Here is a 23,756-nt window from a genome sequence, read left to right on the forward strand (position 1 = left end):
CAGTTGTGATGGCGATTTAATAGTAGGGAACAAGATTCTTCTTGGAAACTGCCCTTTCCTCACCACCTCAGCTGACAGTATGTGTGACAGGCTGTTTTAGATATTTAAGCTCCTGTTACGAGAGCCTGTGAAAAGAGTTGGCTTTAGGAAGATGTCACTCAAAATAACAGCTTCACATGTAAAGTTGGAAAATTTTGAAAATTGCATCATGAAAATGACGCCTATAAATGTGACGATGCATTTGTGGGTCAGGGTCAGTTTTAGGGTTGAAGATGATTAAAAAAAAAAAAAAAAAAATGTAAGTCAGATCTATTTAGGGTTATGTTTCCGTGAAGGTCTTGGTTAGCATTGAAAATGTATTATCACTTGTAAACTGTACATAAAAATGTATCCTTTTATTGAGATCAGAGAAGGATATTTGCTTGGTGAAATATCATCAAGCAGATGCTGTCAAGTGGTTATCAACGTCGCTAAAATAAATAAAAAAAACAGACTGAAATCTATTACATTAGCACGGTAGCTAAGGTGACACCCTGCAGGATTGTGCAGAGGTGTGGTGCGTTTGTGCTTTATAACATGACCGCAACCAAACAATTAGAAAATGTTTTCTTTGTCTGATTCACTGCTTCTGTTTCACTCACAGTGTAAACATTAAATAACTGCAGAGCTGAAACAAGTGACAGAAAACCTGATATTGGCCGTGTGGAATAAGATGATGTTAATGCTTTATATTTAATCAAAGTGTTAATTTGTGTGTTAAGGGGTTTCGGCTAAGATTTGTTTGTAATGTCTGTCATAACAATGCAGGATAAAACAAGAAACAACTAGCAGAACATGTATTTAACATAAAATCATTTGGCACACCCTGATTACACACAGGTGACCTCCATTCATCTTCTTATGCAACTTCTAAAATCCACAGCAATGATTTGGGTGTGTCACAGGGTTTGACTACTTATATAATCGTGGTTTTTTTTAATGCATTTGCATTTAACATAAATTTGTACAGATTTGTTCTCTCTCAACCATATAAACCAATCGTAAAATGTTAAAAAAGGAGTAGCACTTTATAATTATTTTGCAACAACTCTGGCCAATGCTTTTCTGTGTACGTCATGGGATTCTTGCAGTTATCTGCTCCCCTGAAAAACCCCTGAAAGGTTTTAAGATCCAATTTTCAGTCATTCATATAGAACGTGCATTATTTTGAGACCTCAATTGGCCTTTTTATAGAAACTTAATTAATGCTGCCCTACAAAGGTAAGGAGTGCCAGCTGCTTTAAAGTTGAAGATTTCATTGCATTTAATCTTATTCACTGAAATAACTGCTTTTGTTTACAACATTTGGCATTAAGAGCACACAATCCCACAATATCCAAGGTTGCATGCTACATCATCAAACCCATCACAAGCAATTGCTGTAACTACAGTTAGTAGAGAGGAAATACAAAGCCCTGTGCAGCTTGTGGTTTGCAACTGAATCATGTTGGTTTTACCTCGGAACAACTTGGTAAAAACCACCTTATGACCCTCTCTAGAAAACATAAAGGTACAAGATAAACATTGTACTAAAGCACTGCAAGAAAAACTGCATGAAACAAAGGCATACCGTCATACATTTTACTAAATATTTATTCACTCATTGACAATTTGCTGAGCATGCAACAACCTGTTATCTACACTGACACCTCCCATGTAACCAATACAGAACGCACAGAGCAAAAGCTTTTTCAGAGGTCTTCAGAACTGTGCAGCCACCACAAGGAGCTGCTTTAGTCTGCTAAATCCTAGGCTCCCTGTCTGATTCGAATTTCTGTTTATAACCGAATCCTGGAAGATTTTCATTTCTGAAAGATGAAATCATCTCACATACTATAGAAGAAGACAGTTTTAACAAATATCTTTTTCTGTTTTTATGTGTTAACAGTTGTTCCCAGTTTCATCCATACTATAATTACAGTGTTTTGCTTATTTGTACATTTCTGTGTAACCTGAGTGTAAATTTTACAAATGACCCAAAATGTATGCTGTAATGTAATGTATGTTTTTTAAGTTATGGTCACTATTTCATGGGTGGTTGTTTTACAGTGGCAGAAAGTCTAATGTAACCACAGAGTACATTAGCTATTAGCAACAATTGTTTAATGCACTATTCCAAGTAAGTACTCTTAATAGCAATTTTAAAATAAATGCCCACATTAAGATGATATAGCACTAGAAATTATTATATCTGTTGCAAAACAACATAACTAATAATTCACTTTTGAACATTTACTGGAATCTGTCAGTTCTCATGCTGGCTTCTAAATATGGGTTTTTCATTTTTATGAAAATGCTTTATACACTCTCAGTGGATTTCAGAAATAATACCATTCAGTCCTAAATAATGGACCTAGTGTAAATGATTCATGCAGAGACCAGGTTAGAATCCTCTTGCTTTGATGAACTCTTCCTTTGATGGTGGCATTGCTTCTTCTGTTTCCTCCTCCCCACAGACGACGTTTTTTATATTACCCTCAGAGTCTATGACCACAGCAGTCCTCTTCAGCTCCTCATAGTGAGTCTGTCGCTTTGCAACAGCCACGCAGGCAGCCAGTACTTCGTCAGACTCAAAGTCATAGTCCTGGTCGAGCTCTGGAGCATTAAGGATCTGTTCTTTAGTCTCTTCCTCTTGCCGAATCTTCTCCTTGGTTGCTACATACTGCTTCTGTAACTTCAATGCCCATGCCAGGTCTTCCTGCCACAGGGTGCTCTCTGAGGGGCAGAGGTGGATTGCAACCTGGAAAGACCTCAAAGCCTGCAGGGACAGTATCGAAATGAGCTTTAGCTATATTGACACAAGGGCTTAATGGGAGTCTCAGCACAGATACCTACAGTGTATGTTTATATTTATAGGTGGATTTTTTTTTTCCAGCATTAGTGTTACTTTCACAAGACCAGATGCATGTGTTGTATTCTATCAATCTGGATCATGCTTTATATTCAAAATAGCAACTACTTAGTCTTTCGCCATTATACTCTGAACCTCTTACTGGACTGGAGTTACCTCAAACAAGTCAAACTAAATATCAGCCTGGTTGTTTTAGCTAGTTTTGAGGTGGCCATGAGAAAAAAAAAAGGGTTTTTAATCTCTTACAAATTGAATGCTTGGTTGTGGATCCACTGTAATTTTCACAGATGAACTGAGTGACACTGCCACAGATGCAGCTGAATGAGCAGGCCAGTGCATTATCAGCATTTCAACAGGCAAGAACCTTACGCTCTATATTGTAGACCGATGGAATTTATGGTTTCATTACTAAGTCATCAATATCTCCTGGATGACCGCGCACAAATTTGCCCGACTGAATAGATATAGAATCAGCCTCCAACCATTTGTCTATGACCTGATGTCAGCCTTGAGCTGTGATGAGTTGCTGCCTGTGACATACATGATTATATGAACCAAATTGTTCATTAGTATTAATGGCGGTCCAGGTTTGATTAAATATTTAGAGAACGTGTTTCACAGGTTACATCATCTTTTTTTTGGATGCTCTGTTGCCAACTTAAAACAACTCTAGTATTTAAGTCAAAAGACTTATTTTGAAGAGCTGCCTGCTTGAAAACTGTGGCTGGAACATTAGCAAAAACATGTAACAGTAGTTTATAAATCGTCTGGTCAAAGGTCAGCAACACTGACCTTGTCTGATGGAAAGCAACTTGCTACATTTCCGTAAGTACAATTTTGAAGCATTTGTACATGTACATTTTTTGTTTTTTTTACATTATACTAATTTGTTCTGCTAGTCCACCATATTTTAGAGCAATAATCTACTTTTGATTTCACTGTATTTATCTGACAACTGCAGACTTAGACACTTCAGTATGTGATTACATGATAAAGCAAAATATGATAATGTTATAAAATACACTCCTTACAAAAAAACAGCATCTATGTGCTTCAAATATCTGTGAGTTGTTAGGAAAGTTTGTAGTAGGAAGTAGGGATGCACCGAAATGAAAATTCTTGGCCGAAACCGAAAACCGAAAAAGAGGAAACCAAGGCCGAAAACCGAAACACCGAAAGAAATTATGCCAATTACTAGTACCATTGCATTTATGGCTATGGCTGTGTACTAACTTTACTAAAATCAAGGCATTGCAATTGCATAAATTAATATTAAAGTTTCAAAGAATAAATCAATTACAAATTATACAAATATTTATTTAGCACATTGCAACAATGCAGTGAAGTAGCGATCTTGAAATTTTGGCATTACATGTTTTGCAAATCGCTGTCCGTGGGTCTTTCTCAGATACACTGAAATACGTGCACACCGCAGACATGTTGCTTCAGACAAGCACGTGCAGGTCGCGGTTTCTGTTTGCGTCATCACAACATTTCGGCCGTAATGTTTCGGTGATAAAAGTCTTTCGGCCGAAAACCGCAAATGCACCTTTGGGCCATTTTCGGTAGAAAATTTTCGGTGGCCGAATATTCGGTGCATCCCTAGTAGGAAGAGAATAAATATTTCAGGGAAAAACAACTAAACTACCACAAACAGTTAAAGTAGCTCAAGCTGGCTACACTTGGATCTGCTATAACAATAATCTACAATAAAGTAATATATAAGAAATTATCAGCCAGCCTGGCCAACTACTATGATTAATACTACTGGTAATACTTCTGTACTTTTACACTTGTTGTATTGAAACTGTATTTAACTAAAGGTTTTGAATACTTATCTTCACTGTTTTCAAACCAGTGACAGCACAACAGGCAAATCTAACCCAAGGAACAGCCATACTATATGTATAAAAGAGTGGGCACTCCTCATATCTTCATGAGGAAAGCTCCTACTTCAGCTGCACCTGTTCCCAGTGAAGCACACATCTTATGAAAATATAATACTGTGTCTGACGGAAAGATTTGCGACCAACCTGTTGTTAAAGCCGTGCTGTGGAAAGGTCACTGACGCATCACATGTCAAACATTTATTGAGCAGAACAAAAACAAACTCTCTTTACCCAAGAGCATTAAACAAACACTTCAACAAAACAGGTTATTACTATACTGCAAATAACCTTCAATAATAAGTGTATTTTTTTCTTTTTTGTAAACTATTTGACTGAATTCTGTGTGAAAGAATGAGCCCTCCTAGCATGAGAATCACAGACCATGCCAACACTGCTTATAACCTGATGAGAAACATTCCCCACATGTAGTATAAATGACCTACACTATCAAGTTCAACAGAAAAAGACACATACTAAAATAATTTTTGACAAATTAAACTGTCTGTTTTATTTGGGTACTTTCCATTTTCGTAAACTGAGCCAAAGAGGAGTGGAAATAAGAGAAGGGATGGAAAGAGAGCCTTGAAAGAGAAAATGGGGAATTGCTCACATTTGCACAAACAAGCACTACTCAAACATGTTGATGCACACAAAACCCTAAAACACGACTGAACAAGCTTTGCTAAAAATAGATGTGCATATTTTTCCGTTCTTTATCAATAGTTTCATTATACAAGGAGGTGTGTCTATATTTGGTTAAGCTTTAGCTCCAGTAACTTTCAACACTTCCCATTGTTGTTTTTGGTGCCGTAGGACAGATCTCTTGCTCTAGGACATGTATGAGCGAGGCACAATGCCATTAGCTGAAGGGTTCCTTAGTTCAGCCTTGTTTGGCAAGCAATGGTTGACGAGAGTAACTGTGATCTGCAGGTTTGGTACACCCACAGGTACCGGCGTGTTCTGCGGCAATTTGAGCAATCGTCCAAGCCCCAGGGAACTGGGTGTGTTCTGAAGGAGCACAACTAAGAAGCCGAGTTTGCAAGAAGCAGCAAACAGAAATAACTGACATATGTTAATGGCTCTCCAAAATCATAGACAACTGATTGATAAACAGCTGCAAAACCATGTATGTCTTATTGCAAAATTGACATTTAAATGCAAAAATTCCCGTAATATTCATTAGTGACTGACTGAGCTAGAAGCCATCGGTAATTATGCAACACTGCAGAGTGAATGTTGGTACACGATACATGTATTAGCACCCACCAGTCAGTTTAAATTTTGATGTATTACGACAAAGTAAGACATTTTCACTACAACTAAACAAAGGATTTGGTTATAATGACGACAGTGAACATGAGTCGGACCCACCATAATAACACCATCATCTGCAGCAAGTAATATTTTTTTAAGGTTCTGTTGTTACTTCCTATCCTGTCTCCACCCACCATGACTCACAAATTCCTCCATCTAGTACTGGCACTTGTTTTGCGACCATGCTGTCTAATTTGTTTTCATTTGGAGTGTATTGTCAGGCATACTCACCAGATCCACCTCTCCTAGGTTGAGTTGGGCCCGGCCCAGAGTCTGCCAGCCTTCCCACCATAGGGGACGGAGCTTCACAGCCATCTCTGCTGCTTTCACAGCCGGGAAGACTTCCTGTAGAATGGTCAGTACCTGTGGAGACAGCAGACATGGTTAAAGACTCTCAATCTGTCAATCACGAGCAGTGAGTTACCTCTAAAAAGCATAAATGTTTGATTTCCATTACAATCATGGCATTTAATGACCAGAACAAAAGGAAATGATCTGGCCCTGAACAACAACTTATTGTGAAGTACAATTTTGACTATTTTTTAATATTGCCAAAAACATACAATACATTAGAAATTTGTTGCTGTCCTAGTGGTTTGACTCCGCATTAAGGCCACAAATGACAGAACAACAGAAGAGCCACGGTCTCAAGATTGCCCTCTTTAATTTCATTACTTGTTCACTTATGTGTGCTCACATTTAACAGTGTCACACTGAGCTCATTACCCTTTTCAACCTAGCAGAGTAATCTGAAATATCTTTCATTCAGACACTAAGCAGAGAAATGTAGTTTTACAGTGATACATCTGATTTAGATTGTCATGTAGGAAACAGGTTGTAAAGAGCTGATAGTTTGTGTATATCCACTATTTGGATAACAATGTGTGAAAATTCATGCAAAATATTTTTCATCACTGGCATTGCTGGATGGTTTTGTTTGTAACTTTTTCATAAATTGTGATTACTGCTCTTGTTGACAGCAACATTTATTCATTATTATACATATTTTGTTAATTATTATATAATATTCTGTTAATTGCACATTCTTGTGTGGCATGTGCACATTTCTGACCAAATAAATCACAGGAATAAGAGAGTGAATAGCAGTGCTTTTCATCTGACCAGTGCCATCTTTAGCAACACATAGTCATAACGCTACATGGTAAGATTCATTTCATAGAGGTACACCGCAAACAGCAGTGCAAGCAGCTGGGTAAAAGACTTATCATCTTGTGCTACACGATACATGATACATGAGACATGAGACATACTCTTAACACTGAAAGCCAAACAGCTTGAAGCCTGTAAAACCATTAACAAGCATAAAGCACAGTGTCTTATCTTTGTTTCATACTGAAGGGAAGCATTGCAAGGGAATACGTTAGTAGAAAAAGTCCAATTAACCTCAAGGACCTAATGAATACACAAAATGTACAACAATTTAAGGATCAATAGTCACTTCTCACTAGCAATAAGCTCCAGCTTAGGTTGAAAGCATTCGTATAGCCTGGGTAATAGGGTTACTGTTTTACAAATGGAGCCAATTACCTCCAGAGCACACTAAAGTCTGTGGTGACAGACATACAGACAGTGGGCTGGACATATTAGGCAAAAGCTGATTGAGTTAAACAGGAAGAAAAGTGATGAGGGGAAGTAAATGACCAGTGTCCCAATAGCCACGCTCGTCATCTGGGCTAGTAATGGGGATATAATGAGGTCCAGCCTATCTTCACTCTAATGACTGACATCAACACTGATACTGGAAAAAATAGCCCAGTTTAGTTTTGCTATACATGTATGGAGACCCACAATCGAGCTGAGCTGAGTCTAAGCAAAAACAAAAGTCTGTGTTTTTGTCATTCTTTAATTCAGTAATGGCATGGTGGTGTTCTCCAGGCCTGAGCCTCAAGTGATTTCCTTCCTCAAATAACCCATAATGGATAATATCATATTAGACATGCAATACTTAATGTGATGTGAATGGTTAGGACTATAAGGATAGATTTTATTATGTTTGTTGTAGTAAATGAATAAGAAATAATGGAGAGAGTTCTAGTCGTCTGACCTCCTCTGGCTACTCTGTTACCAAATACATGAGAACAGAACAGAAGATTTTGAAAAAGGAAATGGAGCTTAAGAGGCCATAACATTAATGCTGTTGGAAACATGCTGCAGACTTTCAGCAGTGTCGTCACTTATCTCACCTCACCACATACCAGAGTGGCAGCTTAAAATGGGTCTATGTGGCCATGATGGCTGATAAATAATCACATGCAGTACACATACAGGAATGTGTAGACGTGCATACACAGCAGGCTTATGTTAGTGGTTTTCTCAGATTGAAATCCATGAATTGAAAATCTTGTTCAGTTATGTTAAAATTTCAAAGAGCAAAACAAGTTCTTTTCAGTGACTAAGGCACTACTGTATATTGTTGTTGTTATTCTGAACCCAAACCCCATCAGACATAGAGTATTGTCCTACCGAGGTGTAAAACCACATTCCCAAAGTCTAAAAGTAGCTGCATCACAATTTAGACATCCTTGTCCTGTGCCAGAAAACAGCAGAAACATGCCATGTATCAGCCATGGCATTAGAGTCATTAAGATGCTGACCGGTATAAAAGACCCAAATATTGGGAGTTAAGTGTAAGGCATGAAAACAGGTAAGTGGTAAAATATATTGTATAATGTACCTGAGACTTCATCTCATACAGGAGTGGGTTGTCTGGAGTCAGCTGAATGGCCTCATCCCACTTCTTTATGGCCTCCCAGTGCCTAAAAAACACATCACACATGGTTCAAACATGCACTAACTTCATCAAGCAATCCACCTGACCAAACAGAGATTCATCACAAGTTGCACTGTATTCTACTAAGTAACTAGGCATCTGAATTATTTATATGTTTGTTGGCTATAATTTAAAGTTCCTAACGTTAAAGCTATCAACACCCCACACAGATATGCTGCACTAGTCAGAGTAAACATGCCTTTGCATTGACTTTGTCAGGTTCAACTCTGTGCATTGCTGATCATCAATTCAAATAAACAATGACATAAAGCAGTGAAAATAGACAGAGTTTAATTGTTTTCACCCTGAGAATTTAGAGAAGTTACTCGCATTTTTGGAAAGCTGCCCTGATCACATCTCTCCCCACTTACATACAACTTCTCAGAAGCTGAGACTAGAGGAACTTTTGACACATAGTTGAGCCATTGTCAGGGAATGTTTACCATTACTTTTCCCATGGTTTTTTTTTTTATTTTTTTACTTTTACTAATTTCTTGTCTTCACTAACAGACTCCTACTATCTTGCTAATACAAAAAAAAAACAAAAAAAAAAACATGTAGTCAGTTTCTTATGACTTAGCTAGGTACTGAGATGGGCTCCTACTTCTAGTCAGACACCTCAGGCAAAAGATAAACTGAATTGCATAAATTGGGCAGAAGTCAAATTAAGTGTTACTGAAGCCTCCAACCACTGAGAGTCTACTGACGTGTTTTGCATAGATTTGTTTACGACGGCTCGCAATTCTTTGCATTTCTGACAAGCAGATATTCTGGTCTTGACACACTGAATGGAGACATGGATATGGTCAAGGTCACTCTAACTCACTCCTCCTCAAGTCAATATTGACTCAACAATAATTTCCTGCTAAAGACAAAGGTTTGGAAAGAATGGTTTACACTACATCTGTTATCTCTACATCTTTTATGGCTCTATGGAGAAGGACATCCTGAATAATTCAAACCAATTGCAAAAAAACAATGTGACCATTAACAGAGGAGATTAGAGCCAAAACCACGATGAAGCCTAAGAAAACATAAACCACACATTTGTTACAGAAAGACAGAGTAGTGAGGAAATGGAACTGGAAAAGTGTAGAAATCTTAACAGATGAGGCAAAGGCCACTGCAAAATCATGTGAGGAAATTAAGCAACAAGCAATGCACAACATGAAACCTGAGAACTAAAAATGACTCTGCTGTTAGAACAATTCTGACTCCAGTCAAACATTAGACAGGGACAGGGAGAGACAAAATTTAAATAAAACAGAAACCTACATTCATTTGATTACTGTAAAAGCACGCTCAGTTTTAAGAAAGAGTGAAATAATGTGAAACAGATATTTAGGCATGTTTTTGCGACATTATGACTGTTTTGCACATTGCTGGCCAAAAGAAGGAAGCATCCAACATAGTAATGATGGCAACACTAAACCAGTAAATTAACATGCTAAACTAAACCACAAACTTGCAGAAAATGTTGATCATTTCAAGGACCCTATGCATGCTAGGTTACATCTCCCAAGCTCAGTTTTAATCTGAAAAAACTGAATCAACATGGCAGCTGTGAGCTACAAACTATGTGGTGTAAATGGATGACGATGTGATTTTCAGCCTCCCAAAACTCCCACACCTCCAAGACCAAAACTATTTGAAAGCCATTCAAGATATGAAATGAAGTATAATTTTACAAGTGCGTGGCCTACTTCTGTCCTGGCTTTTTAAAGAATTCAGTGTTTTCAAAATAGTTGTCATGATTATTCCAGTTTGCAAGGGTTCGCAGTGATGTCTCAGTGAGGATGATGACCCTTTATTGAGACCTGTCACAGTCTTTAGCAGACTTTTTTATTTATTTATTTAACCTTTCTTGTTGCAAATGTTCAGAAATCTAAAGATGGGGAATGAACTTTAAGATCTTATATGTATAGCCAGCAAAAAACAGTGACAGAAAAAAACCTACATCACAAATAAATCTGCAACCCACACTATATGTTGTTCATTTAGCTGTAAGTCACTCAGACAGTTTTTTTAAATTTTCCTTTCATTAATGGAGTTCATAAATAAAAGAATCAACCAGTTCATTCATGCATTTTGGAGTGCTGTTGTAGGTATATTCTTCTTTACTGTTCAAGGGTCCAAAACCTTGTTGGTCCTTGGTCCTAAACCAAGTTTATTAATTTAGACAATCCAAGGCACACAGTGACATGCTCTGGGTGCTGACTGGGTGTCTTCTTCAGATACACAAGTAAAGAACTATCACTTATGTTATCGGTTACCATTACTCCACACAACATGAGCTCCCCACAAGAGTAAACTTCAGGAGGGCCCAAAATAGGTTGCTGGAGCAGATGTGAAGTTCAGACCAAGTGAAACATGTTTTTTTAAACATTTTTATTGAAATGCTCTTTAAAAGTTGCTCCATGTTCTTATTTGATGAAAGCAAGGTTTAATATAATTAATAGGTCTGAAGAGCTGCTTCTTCCATTACCAAAATTAAAAATTTTGTTTTTTGTCATTAACTTATCATGAAAAGACTAAATGCTCTTTGATTTTTACTAGAACAAAATATAACTACATATGGCAAGTAGAAGGAAACCCTCAAAATGTGGGTGACTGTGCCTTTGAAACGTATTATTTGGAAGCTGGTAGTAACCTATCCACTGTGTTAGATGAGTATGTATTCACTGTACAATAGCGCCTTCCTCTGGAGTATTTCTAATGGCACATGTTCTTTGCAAAACTGACCTTGCCTGGTCTGTTCTGTAGATATTACTGTGCATCTATCATTTTAAGTAAAAGCTGGAATGAAGAAGAAAAATAAGTCGTTCAGCTGATGGTTGTGTTTCTATGCCTCTCATTAAACAATATACCTGAGCAGCCATCAAATCTGGAATTATCATGATAAAAAAATCCATTAAGTAAGCATTAAGTAAAATAAAATTCAAATTGTAATCCATCTTGTACTTTGCTCAGTGCTTAGGAACTGAGTTATAACCAGCAAAAACGCTTAACTCTGCAACCCACAACCTACAATCCTTGTGTTTACAAGCAAGAAGTTACAAACTTGACCCAGTAATAGATGTTGGTTAGTTATATCTGAAGCTCTTATTGGCATGATGTGCAGACAGCAAGCACAAAAGACTGACTGCTTTGAACACCTTCTCTCACCTGCCTTGCTCAGCCAGCACTGCACCCTCTTCCTTGAGCCTCTTGCTCTTGGCATCGCAGTCCTCCAGCAGGATCTCCCGCCGTCGTTTAATGGCGTGCAGCCAGTCTGTCTCCTCCTCAGCCGGATTTTCATCAGCTTTCTCTGCCTCAGCTTCAAACTGCTGCACCACTGACTTTGACACTCTCTCACCAACTTTCCTCTTCCATCCAAAAGAAGCCATTCTGTAGAGGAAAGAGACGGGTGGTTAGTGCGTGTGGTCACGGACTAAATGTCCAGAAATCCACGGGACAATCCACGATCATAGACTTTTATTTTGAAATATCCCAACAATGTGTTCAGTTTTAGCCAGGCAATGATTGTAAGCATGGCTGCTAAAGTCAGCTAACTGTAGCAACGTGCAAATACAAAACAAACAGCTAGTTATTTAGGAAATGAACTATTTATTTAGCTATTTAATAACTACGACTCTTCAGACTCATTTGTAACTAAACAAAAAACACTAATGTCAAAACAAACCAACCGCTAACGCTACATTAACTAAGCTAACTCTTCACGACCCATGACATTTGTTCACACAAAACTGCACTTAATTTAATCTTGATACTATATTATAGTATCATTTTTAAAACAATAGGAGATTTGGTATACGCACAAACTTTGACAGCTTTCTGTGAACAAGCCTGGACCAAGCTAACCACAGCTAACGATTAGCCATATGTGTTTGCCCTTTGTGCAGCGTTTACGTCTTCTCACTTAAATCGTAAATGCGAATTGCTCAGTCAGACATATCGATAAATTCTGACAGCTACGAGATTGTCTGTCAAGACAGACGGGAAATCGCTGCATATGTACCACCGCTTCCAGTTACATCAAAATATTAGCAACCTTTGATATTAATCCATTCAGTTAATTTTATATGTATTATAGCTACATTCTGTGCATGCATTTACTTTATATCAAAATGCCGCAAATAATTAACTCAAAAACGTATCTGATTTACGATGTTTGTCTGGTGTGACTACGTTGTTAGCAAAAGAGCTAACCACCTTGGATTCGTGCACAGACGACGTTCCCAAATCAAATCCCCTTTTCTTCCCATTCTACCGCCATCAAGCGAACGTGCCATGACCCGGAAACCGTGGTCATGTTTCTTTTGTCGGTTAAAGAAGCAGGAGCCCAGTGTTTTTTCCCCCACTCAAACTATGGCATTATATTGCACCTCAGCCCAGTTGCATGACTCATTCAGCATACAGCTGCAAGGACTAGTTGATGAATTGATTGCTAAACCAACATTTTATTAATTATTCAATTATCAAAGTGTTGATAATCAACATTTGCTGGTTTTGTTTCCAAGCTGCTGCTTCCAGCTTCTGAAATGTGACGATTTTCTAAGTCGAACATTTGGGATGTGAACCACTGTTATTAGTTTGAACACAAAGAAATGCCAAAATACTATAAACAGAGAGAAGCTTCAGCAGCATTGTGCGCAATTTTGCAGTTTATTAGGCAGTTGTGAATATAATTTCAGCACCTTCCATTCAGATTTACATTGGCCAGTCTTCTTCTAGTCCCTTTAAACACACACACAAAATCTTTGAAGCAATTCAGATAGACTGCACCTGCTAACAGTCTGTTAGGATACTACTTCATATGTTCGCGTTTGTCACACTTTCATATCAATCTTACTAACAAACACAGTGTGTAAGCCATGAAAAGTTTTTTAACTGGAACTTGCAACTGCCTTTTAAAGCTAAAATTGCAAAAGGTGCCAATAATTCTGAATTTCAACTTTTACTGACATAAAAGCTGTGCAAAGGTACTGATAATGATAAGGCAGCCAAACAAGAGACACGATTTAAAAACTTTAAGAAAGTGGACAGGAAACATAAAGAGAAGCATCACACTTAAGATTAAAGACATATTTAATTCTTTGTGAGCCTACAAGTATAAGGTTCTGTATGTTTTCATTTTTAAGAAATTTACAGCAGGACTTTATAATTCCAAGCTCAGAACTTTGTTTCAGGTTTAAACATACAAAAACCTTTTCTTGAGGTCAGGCTTCAAAGGAATGTGTGGGCAATCAAGACATAAACATATTCAAATACGATAATATTTTGAATATATTCACCTGCCAATACACTGCCCATATACTGCATGTAACTGCTACTACTCATTTTCAAACTGAGCCCTGAGGCATACACACTCATGATGGATTGGCATTTACAAATTGAGTGTAGGCAAAACGCATTCTGCTCAGTAATCATACTGAAATCCTAATCATTATTCTAAGAAAAACAAGAAACAGAAAATGCAACGAAAGAGTTGAAATTAACTTGTAATTTTAATATATGACACTGAAAATGATATTTCTAGATTTTTACTGTCTTGGCAAAATACCTCTTACATGGTAAAAGCACACTATATTTATCTGGAAAGACAATCAAGTATCAGAATAATTGTGATTGAAGAAACAAAAGTGAGATATTGATTTAAAAACCAGATAATAAAAAAGGAAAATATATACCATCCAGCAATAGATCTTAATGCAAGAATGAAAACAATTTCATTTCCAACAAAACCAATATTCCATCCACATGACACACATAAATATATTCACGTCTTTACATATAAAAATGTAGGGGACAGACAGATTCAAACAAATTTTTACAAGGACAAATCCATGAAAATCTCTGACAACTCAAATCACATATAAAAAAAAAAAAAAATTAAAAAAAAATTCTGACGAAGCATTCTTGTGTCCCTGATGCAAGACAGAAGTACAAGGGTCATTGCACTTCAGTCCAATGAATGGGATGGGCATGATAACGCTAGGTATAGCCAGCGTAACGCCCCCGGCACATCTGCACTTCTCTGATCCCTAGTGAGAGACAAATAAGCAGCAGGAAAAAAAAAAAAAAAAACAAAAAAAAAAAAACTTGTGCAAACGTGCTTCCTGCATCCTACACGACTGCCACCCAAATACCCAAACCTCAAATAGTGGCTTCATCTCGGCAGGTAAAAACTTTTATCTCTGTACTGGAAAGCAATGCTCACTGGCTACAGTACAGAAAATTCAGTGTAATCACTTACGTGTATGGTGGGATGTGAACATTTGCTTTTAAGTTGATGAGGAAATTGCAAACCCCCCCCCTCGTACATTTTGTTCTGTCCTAGGTATTAAGTAGCTTGTCATTCGTCTTTCAAAATATCCCCTTACATCCCCTGTCAGCTCAATATATATCCCTTGATCTTAGGGAACCCCAACCTGCATCAGTGCCATGGAACAATCATGTCACCCTCAGCTGGGATGAACTGAGCCATGAATCAGTTGCATGCTTATTGCTATAAAGACACTCGGAGAGGAAAAAAAGGCTAGCGATTGTTTTGCAAGCTATCGTGCAAGTAGTTTAATAAGATTTGCGCACATCTCAAAGAACTCAATGGTGTGGCTTCCCGGTCGAGGGACAGACGCATTGTCACCTCCTCCTGTTGAGTCGATGGATGAGGTCAATGATGAAGATAAGGAGCCTTCTGAGGCCTTGGGTAGGTGCACAGTACTAGATGTTGCTGTGGCGTCTGGCCCATCTACATCGTTCTTTAAAGTAGTGCGGTAGTTGCCCACAGACCCAGAGCGGAGAGGGGTAGCAGTTCCAGATTTTGTCTCCAACATGTCATCTGATCAACACAAGATACAACATGTTTTCTACACAATTCACATACACTTTCATTTTGATCCTGATCAGTGTCTGCAATCGGGGTATTTAAAACTCTTGAAAAGCCTTAACAATCCCTGAATTCAGTTCCCTCAAATAAGGCCTTAAGCAGGTATTAACTTAAATTAACTTACAAAAGTCATGGAGGACTTTTTAAATTGGGTAATCAACCTTCTGCCCCTTACCATGGTCAGTTGTGTTAATTGATTAATTTTATTGCTAAGAATTATTTTATACACAGTTGGGAAGTAGTGACAAAAATGTCATTAACATTGATCAATTTATACAGTTAATATGTGTCTGCACACATTATTGCCCCTATTGCCCCTAATGGTTTTTGTTCTTGGACCTGTACAAATATGAAAATCTCTCTTAATTCTCATTCAGTGTAGTAATAAAAAAGTAATCAAATTGGTGAACATGGCAGAAACCCATGTCAACAGTTAGTTATCATTTATTCTGCATTTCTGAGAAATCAGCTTTCAATTTTCATGTCAAATTCAATCGATCTTCTATTCCGTAATGCCGTCAGTTATAAAGGCAACAAACATAAACACCACGGCTGACTTTGCTGTAGTCTCATACCCTTTACACAACATTCCTGTGCTGTATTAATGACCCGGAAACACACTCTCACTTATCTCACATTTTCCTTTGAGGTATTGTTGCGCACCTGCACAGACTGGGCAAAAGCCAAGCCCTCAACCCTGAGTCAATCATTGATAAAATCGCTACTGATGGAGTGTACTACACAACAGAATCCAGGAAAACACTACATAGGCACAGCTGAATTCAGGGTGTAACACAATCTCTTATCAATGGTATTAGGTTATAAACAGCAAAACTATGTATAGTTGATATAGGGTCAGTTTAAATGATATAACTAACATTAAATGACAACACAAAATCCTCCTGAAGATCAATAAAGTACCATAGTATCATATTATTATACCATATATCAATAAGTAATGTAAAACCATCTTTCTGTTAATCATGTCACTGAAACTGAACTGTGTAGAGAAATCTTACCATCTATACTACGGAAGTCAAGGAGGTAGGTTCTACTGTCCACCTGGTAAAGTTGAAGGCTCATCTTGGTTTGCATCCCAGTAATAGGATTCTTCCTTCTTACACGTAAATAGTATGGATTCACAACCTGGACAAAAGAGTTACAAAGGGTCAATCACTGTATAAAGCCAGTGGTTTTAAATGTATTCTGCCACAAATATTTACAGTTGACTAACATGATCTCGTAAGCCCATTTCATTTTACTGCATTTTAACCACATCATACAAAGCAGGGACCTTCTCCCTTACCTTCCACTCATAATCCAACTGTTTCATGGCACGACACACTTCAGACATGATATCATTGGGTCTACTCTGACTCCGAATACCCAGGTGCCACTTGGCCCTTCTAACGCCCTGGTGCTTGGACTTCTGGGGGTTCAATTCATCCAGTGTGTGGCGAGGCCTGGGAGGAGTCTCAGCCACAAGGAAGGGTACACGCTCAGGGTGAGGCTTGGTAATGCCAGCCACAGCTGCACCAGAAGAGGTCAGGTGCTGGTCATCTAGAAAAGTATCGGGAGGGCTGGATGCCAGGTAGAAATCCTTGGCTTCACTCATGATGCGACGATTGTCAATGATGAGGTGGTAGGCGACTGCCAATGGATCCTGATGGTTGCGACTATATATGCAGGCTAGGACCTCCTCCTCTGTGCACTCAAACTTCTCACATACCTCCTTCAGGGCTTCATCATCTATCATGTTGTTGCTGTAAGAGGGATCCTCAGGGAACAAGTACTTTGGTAGGTCCTGTTTGAACCATTCATCCTCTCTGCAGAAGGAGAAATGAGAAATTTTGGTAGTAACAAACCATAAACCAAAAGGGTCAGTGCTATTCAAGACAATCTGCCCTATATTAGATACAGCAGTGGATCCTATAAATAATATCATCCAGCTCACCGGATCTCTTTGATGGTGGCTCTTTTCATGGGGTCCACCTGCAGCATGTGTTTAAGGAGGCTTATTACTGAGGGGTTCAGATGCTGAGGGGTGAAAAAAATCCCATCGCAGATCTTTTTAAAAAGGGTTGGCACGTGGTCGTCATCAAAGGGGAGGGTGCCACATAACAACGCATAGAGAATGACCCCACTGCTCCAGATATCCACCTCTGGACCAGCATATAACCTGTAATCAGGAAGACAATACATTCATAGGTTTTGGAAACTCAGCAACATTTCCTAGCATAATGGGAAAATGCTTAAAAGTTTTGGGTCAATATTGGTGTCAGATGATGGGGAGAAAACACCATACCTTCCTGAAATGACCTCAGGAGCAGCATAGTTTGGAGAACCACAGCTTGTTCGCAAGAACTCGCCATCCGACATCATATTTGATAAACCTGCACAAAATTTCACACGTACTTTATTCCAAATGCATTGATTACTACAGGTTTAACATATTATACATTTACTGTGATAAAAGATCAATATATATTTTTTTATCTGCTCTACAACAGCTACAAACATTTCCAAAGCTGGTTTCCAAAAACGTTGATTGTTTACATTGATTGTAATTAGCCATTAGTTAGTGAGACCTGCTCGTAAAAACAATGGTCCCAAACCCATTCCTGTATTACCATGTCCACATTTGTCATATTAGAATAACGTCACCTATTTAAACCCTTCACTTTAGGACTGAGACATCCTTACCAAAGTCAGCAATCTTTGCATTCATGTGTGCGTCAAGCAGTACATTTTCAGGTTTGAGGTCTCGGTGCACCACCATGTGTCTGTGGCAGTAGTCCACTGCAGAAATAATCTGCTGGAACAGCCGCCGACTCTCCTTCTCATCCAGCTATCAAAGCAGAAATTATATATTAGGTGTGATCTTCTCTCTGACTCAGTTAGCACATCACAACTGAGTAAGGAGCAGTTCGTGGTTTTGTGGCTTTTAGTTCACACAGTTCAAAGCTAACTGTATCTGCATGGAGGACTGAAAATAAAACAGTGCTCATAATATGCAATTCTGTCTTCTGATCCCGTCACTGATTATAAAACATGCAACATCTGCTACATCTGATAGCATACAAAGAGTAAAACAAAATGCCAGAAATCATTGTACAGACTGAGATGTTTTCTAGCATCACAATGTTTTACCTTTCCATTTTTGCAGATGTAGTCAAAGAGCTCTCCTCCTGAGACATACTCCATCACCATGAATATATCTGTTGGGGTGCTAATAACCTGATACCTGTATTAAAGAACACAGATTATTATGAGTTATTTCAGCATAGTAACAAAGAAAAAAGTAAACAAGCACAGGAGTCATATTAGCCCATGATGTATGTGTGGCTCCATTTCCATCAAAATGGCAGCACTTTACAAGTATGCCATGTGCTGATACAAAATGTCACTGACATTTAAACATCTTAATGAACTGTTCATATCTCGCATCTATAATAACCCCTGAGATTTCCATCCATCCATCCATCCATCATCTACTGCTCATTCTGGTATATCCAGGGTCATGGGGGGCTAGAGCCAATCCCAGCTGACACTGGGCAAAGGATAGGGCATGCCCTGGATAGACCAATGAAATCTCCTTCTTTTGAAATATTAAACTACCATTAAGTTCATCTGTTGATGGTGACCAGCCTTCCCTTTCTGAGTCCAGACCAAATTAAACAGCCAATATGTGAAAAAGCACCTTAAATAATATGCTTTAGTTTTCAAATAATGAGGGCTTAATGCTTCCAAGCAACATAGGCACATTTGTTAATTAAAAATACCACAACTTAGTTTTATGTTGTGGAGACAGTAAGAAATGCAGCCTCAATCCTGAAACATTTCACAAATAGGTTATATTGCAAAATAGAAACAGATAAATCACTCCAACAGAGTGACCTAAGAATGTGTTAGCGGTTAAAGCCTATCCGTTCAGTCTCCCTTAGTGGGAAATTCCTGCACCTTAATATCCACATTAGCATTTGTCACACCTATATCTATTTACACTACATTGGCTGTGTGGCTATGTTTGCACATAAGCCACATTTACTTCTCATGATTGACATATTCAACATCAAGAAGCACAATAAGCTTACAGGATAACATGAATTCCTGTCTGCAGCACAAAAACCACAATCCCCAAAATTAACAAAATCCACAAGTTTTCAAAAACTGAAAATCAGGCATTAGTCCATCCTTTAAAAGATGTTTTCCTTAAGTAAACAAAATAATTATTGTGGTACAGTAAACAGGACTAACTGACTAACTGTTCATCTCATATACCACAATGGCTACAAATATCCTGTAAACCAGCAGAAGTAGTACTGTGTCATTGCTCCACTTCACTGGACATTATTCAGGCCTGATAATATAACAATCACAAATAATTTCCAGGAAAAAAAATTACTCATTAACAAACCATAATATGGCATTTCTCTCTCTCTCTCTCTCTCTGTCTGTCTGTCTGTCTGTCTCTCTCTCTCTCTCTGTCTCTCTGTCTGTCTGTCTCTCTCTCTCTCTCTCTGTCTGTCTGTCTGTCTCTGTCTGTCTGTCTGTCTGTCTGTCTGTCTGTCTGTCTGTCTCTCTCTCTCTCTCTCTCTCTCACACACAGATAAAACAGAGTTTACATTCTTGTGCATGCATGACATGGAGTTGGTATTTCAGGCAATTAGTTGCATCTCCTGGTCAGTTTAATGACCCCTAACTATGGATAACAGCTTGAGGCAGGAAGTACATCTGCAATTTTCTAACTATATTTTTAGATTAGGCAACAGGGAACCACCCCAGCATTTACATTACTGAACTGAGTGCTTACTTTAAGCTACTAGCCATCAATGCTTGAGGCACATGTGCATTAAAGCATTAACAGTGTCCTGAGCAGGCCTCTCATGGTGGGTGTCACAGTCAGTTCACAAATGTACAGTAAACTATTAATCATTTAAAATTTCAAGATAATTTATTTATCTGCATCCACATGTGCAAATGATGTTAGCAACATTATAAAGCTCACACATTCAGCCATGCCCAAGGACAATGATAAAGCACTTCTAAACAAAGGCCAACCAAGAGGATAAACAAAACAGTCAATAATATGAAATGAGCAGAGGCCACCAGGTGAGGCAGATATTGTCCTAGATAGATGCATTCTAAAACACACTATTTAAGCCTGGAAATAGCTCAGTGGGTGGCATAATATGGCAGCAGGGGGATTATAGAGCAGCAAGCAGGGTGTAATCTAGAACTTACAGTTTAATTATGTGAGGGTGCCTAAAAAGCTTGAGGTTTTGGATCTCCCTGCGGATCTTTCCCACCACGTCCAAACTGCGGATCTTCTGTCTGTTCAAGATCTTGACTGCCACTTGGTGCTTAGTCAGCTCATGTTGGCCCACTGCAGGATAAACAGGATGAGAACATAGCAGTAATACCAATTACAATCCAAGATATATAAAAGAATACCACCATTTAAGGAGAAATTTTTGTAAAATATGGCAATCCAACTATACTATGTAGAGGAGGAGGACATCTAAGGAAAACATTCAGATTTGGAATCTATATTGGGAGATGTTTAGCCACTAGGTGGCAACATAAACAAACTGTAACCAAAACTGATATATTTTTACTTTAGAAATTTGTTATGCCAGACTCATTAGCAAATGGTTACTTTTTCAGACATCAGACAGAAACTTACTTAGAGCCATGTTACTGACCACTTGATGAATGCAATTCTAATATTTACTCTACTTTTACTTGTGTTTGCTCTCCACCAACTCCTAAGGGCTCTGTTCTTTTAAGTATAACACCATAAAATGGAATTTGAAGGCAATGAAACACAAGTAACAACAAGACGTGTCCCAAGATGATCCTAAAAATCCAGATCAGGGCTGATTTAGGCATATTTGAAAAAAACAAGACAAAATACTATCCTTTCTTTATATGTTAGGCCTAGAACTCTTAACTTAAAACAAAAATCTTCTGAAGAGCTTGTTTTTATATTACGCAGATGGTTATATCACTGGATTCTCAGTGGGATTCCTAAGCCAAAAGGTCTGAGATTAACCTAAACCCAAAGATACACTCCTTCGGTTCAAGTGAAAATAACCACAACTGATGTTGTAAGAACTTCATAACAGAACTGAGACACAACAGTGGCAACAAGGAGAAAGTATGCAAACATAAACACATCTGAAGAAATCTAACACAGAGAGGAAAATCATACCTGCTCAATGGATGGTGGGAGGACAGCACACTTGTACATAGGAGTAAACAGGTGGTATTGATTTTAACGCTACCAGTTTTAGTGGTAGTAAACTATTAACCGTGTCTCCAGTAACCCAGACTGAGCAAAAACCCCAGTGCACTGTGGTCCAATTGCTTTCATCAACAAAAAGAACTGAGGGCAGACAGATGACTCACAGGGAATTACTTGACTGTAAACAAAGCTAATGGTTGTTCGAACTATTTTTGCAGAGGGCCTGGATAACTAATTTTATTGGTGTATTAGGACTTAATCATACACAAAAGCAATTATTATGAAACAGGAAGCAGCCTACAGAAAATGTTTTTGAGACATGGCTCACAAGGAAATGTAAACAAACATATAAAGGTTTTCTGGTATTTTTGTCCAATACTGTTGATGTTAAGCAAAGCTGTATCGTTTTTTTTTTTTTTTTTACACACTAAACACACTGCCCTCTGGATTGATTGGGCGTAGATTAAACTGGGTATGCCCAACTCCCTCCCAAACTAACAGCATTACTATCGCTTCAATCAGACGGAAAATACAACTCAGATGAAGGGCACACTTATGAAACTGCAATCCTCAAAAGGGCCATGTATTAAGTCAAAGTGTATGAAAAGCGAGGAAGAAACGAGACAAACAGACATATATAAATGTTCTTCAGTATTAGATACACTGCTAGCCTGAATACCAGCCAAAACAGGGTGTACTTCCCGGTGTCTGCCTTGACAAGCGACTTGTGGCTCACAACGCAACCGACGTTAAGCGAAAGATATGCATGGCTGTCGCTGGCAGCTGCAGGAGGATCCCCAAAACCTCATGGTAATCACAAACAAGTTGAGCTAACTAACCGGACAACAAGTGTTCCACCTTTCTAGCGTTGCGACAAGTTAGCTTTCAGATCAGGCTAAATTAGCGGCTAAGCTAAAAGCTCCCGCTGCCACCATCTTTCAGTTAGCGTTAGCAGGATGCACCAACGTTAAGACAGTCAGACGTACCTTTAACCTTCCCAAACGTCCCCACTCCGAGGGTGTCTCCAAGAATGTAATGTCCGATTTTAACTCTTCCTTCATGTTTTGCTTTATCGGTCGCCATCTTCCCGCAGTGGCCTTGCTGCGGGGTTAGCTATCTGCGGGCAGAGATACACCGAACTCCGCTCTATGCGTCTCTACCCGGGTAGCGGCTCCGCTCCGCACCGACGGTGGGAGGCGCCCCGGCTCTAGCGCGATTCGTCAGTAGACTGCGTGACGTAGTATGTTGCATTCAAATGCTCTCATTAAACTCGTAAACCAGGGGTGATTATTGACTTGTCATGGTTACACTTTTTTTTCTGGAAAAAATGGGCATATATTTATTAGAAAATCAAGGGTGCAGAGTGAATAGAAAGATACTGTAAATTAGACGTAAACTGGAAAATTAATAAGGAACAAGAGTACGCCAGAAATGTAGTATGGTGAAAAAACACCATGGATCAAATTCAAGTAGAAAACATGACCAAATGTAACCAAATGCAACATTAATTATTTACAGAGAAAGCTTAACAGTGCAATAAATATAGTGGTGTGGTCCAAGCGCTGTGGGAACTGAGCACTCTAGTATAGTATCTCTTTATCAGTCAGTCCAACCATATATATTCTGATATGACCTTTGGAAAAATAACAAGGGACTTATAAAGACATTTAATCAAATATTTAATGCATAGTCAACATACATGCTTTGTTTGACCATGGTCAAACAAAGCACATAGG

General features: G+C 38.5%; 2 protein-coding genes across 2 annotated transcripts; both read right to left on the reverse strand.

Moving 5' to 3' along the window:
* Window positions 1-1,285: 1,285 nt before the first annotated feature.
* Window positions 1,286-12,819, reverse strand: ttc33 (tetratricopeptide repeat domain 33). The gene is made up of 5 exons (XM_026298179.1): window positions 12,703-12,819; window positions 12,050-12,271; window positions 8,789-8,870; window positions 6,325-6,456; window positions 1,286-2,797 (listed from the first exon to the last, which is right to left on the reverse strand). Exons 2-5 carry the CDS (start codon window positions 12,268-12,270, stop codon window positions 2,423-2,425), a joined length of 810 nt encoding a protein of 269 aa, XP_026153964.1. The 5' UTR covers window position 12,271; window positions 12,703-12,819; the 3' UTR covers window positions 1,286-2,422.
* Window positions 12,820-13,954: 1,135 nt separating this feature from the next.
* prkaa1 (protein kinase, AMP-activated, alpha 1 catalytic subunit) lies at window positions 13,955-23,194 on the reverse strand. Its single transcript, XM_026298072.1, has 9 exons — window positions 23,007-23,194; window positions 21,018-21,159; window positions 18,924-19,017; window positions 18,477-18,621; window positions 18,079-18,166; window positions 17,728-17,952; window positions 17,080-17,599; window positions 16,793-16,919; window positions 13,955-15,725 (listed from the first exon to the last, which is right to left on the reverse strand). Exons 1-9 carry the CDS (start codon window positions 23,101-23,103, stop codon window positions 15,442-15,444), a joined length of 1,722 nt encoding a protein of 573 aa, XP_026153857.1. The 5' UTR covers window positions 23,104-23,194; the 3' UTR covers window positions 13,955-15,441.
* Window positions 23,195-23,756: the final 562 nt, after the last annotated feature.

Source organism: Mastacembelus armatus, chromosome 12 (genome assembly GCF_900324485.2).
Source record: "Mastacembelus armatus chromosome 12, fMasArm1.2, whole genome shotgun sequence".
Taxonomy (NCBI): Eukaryota; Metazoa; Chordata; class Actinopteri; order Synbranchiformes; family Mastacembelidae; genus Mastacembelus; species Mastacembelus armatus.

What these genes read in the sequence shown, in the direction of transcription:
- prkaa1 (XM_026298072.1), bottom strand. Translation starts at nt 23,103, where the DNA reads ATGGCGACCGATAAAGCAAAACATGAAGGAAGAGTTAAAATCGGACAT. An exon ending in CACCCTCACATAATTAAACT is followed by an intron (nt 19,018 to 21,017) that starts GTAAGTTCTAGA and finishes TCTTTAATACAG; the next exon opens with GTATCAGGTTATTAGCACCC. An exon ending in ACATCTGCAAAAATGGAAAG is followed by an intron (nt 18,622 to 18,923) that starts GTAAAACATTGT and finishes CTGCTTTGATAG; the next exon opens with CTGGATGAGAAGGAGAGTCG.
- ttc33 (XM_026298179.1), bottom strand. Translation starts at nt 12,270, where the DNA reads ATGGCTTCTTTTGGATGGAAGAGGAAAGTTGGTGAGAGAGTGTCAAAG. An exon ending in GTGCTGGCTGAGCAAGGCAG is followed by an intron (nt 8,871 to 12,049) that starts GTGAGAGAAGGT and finishes TGTGTTTTTTAG; the next exon opens with GCACTGGGAGGCCATAAAGA. An exon ending in ACCTAGGAGAGGTGGATCTG is followed by an intron (nt 2,798 to 6,324) that starts GTGAGTATGCCT and finishes CTGTCCCTGCAG; the next exon opens with GCTTTGAGGTCTTTCCAGGT.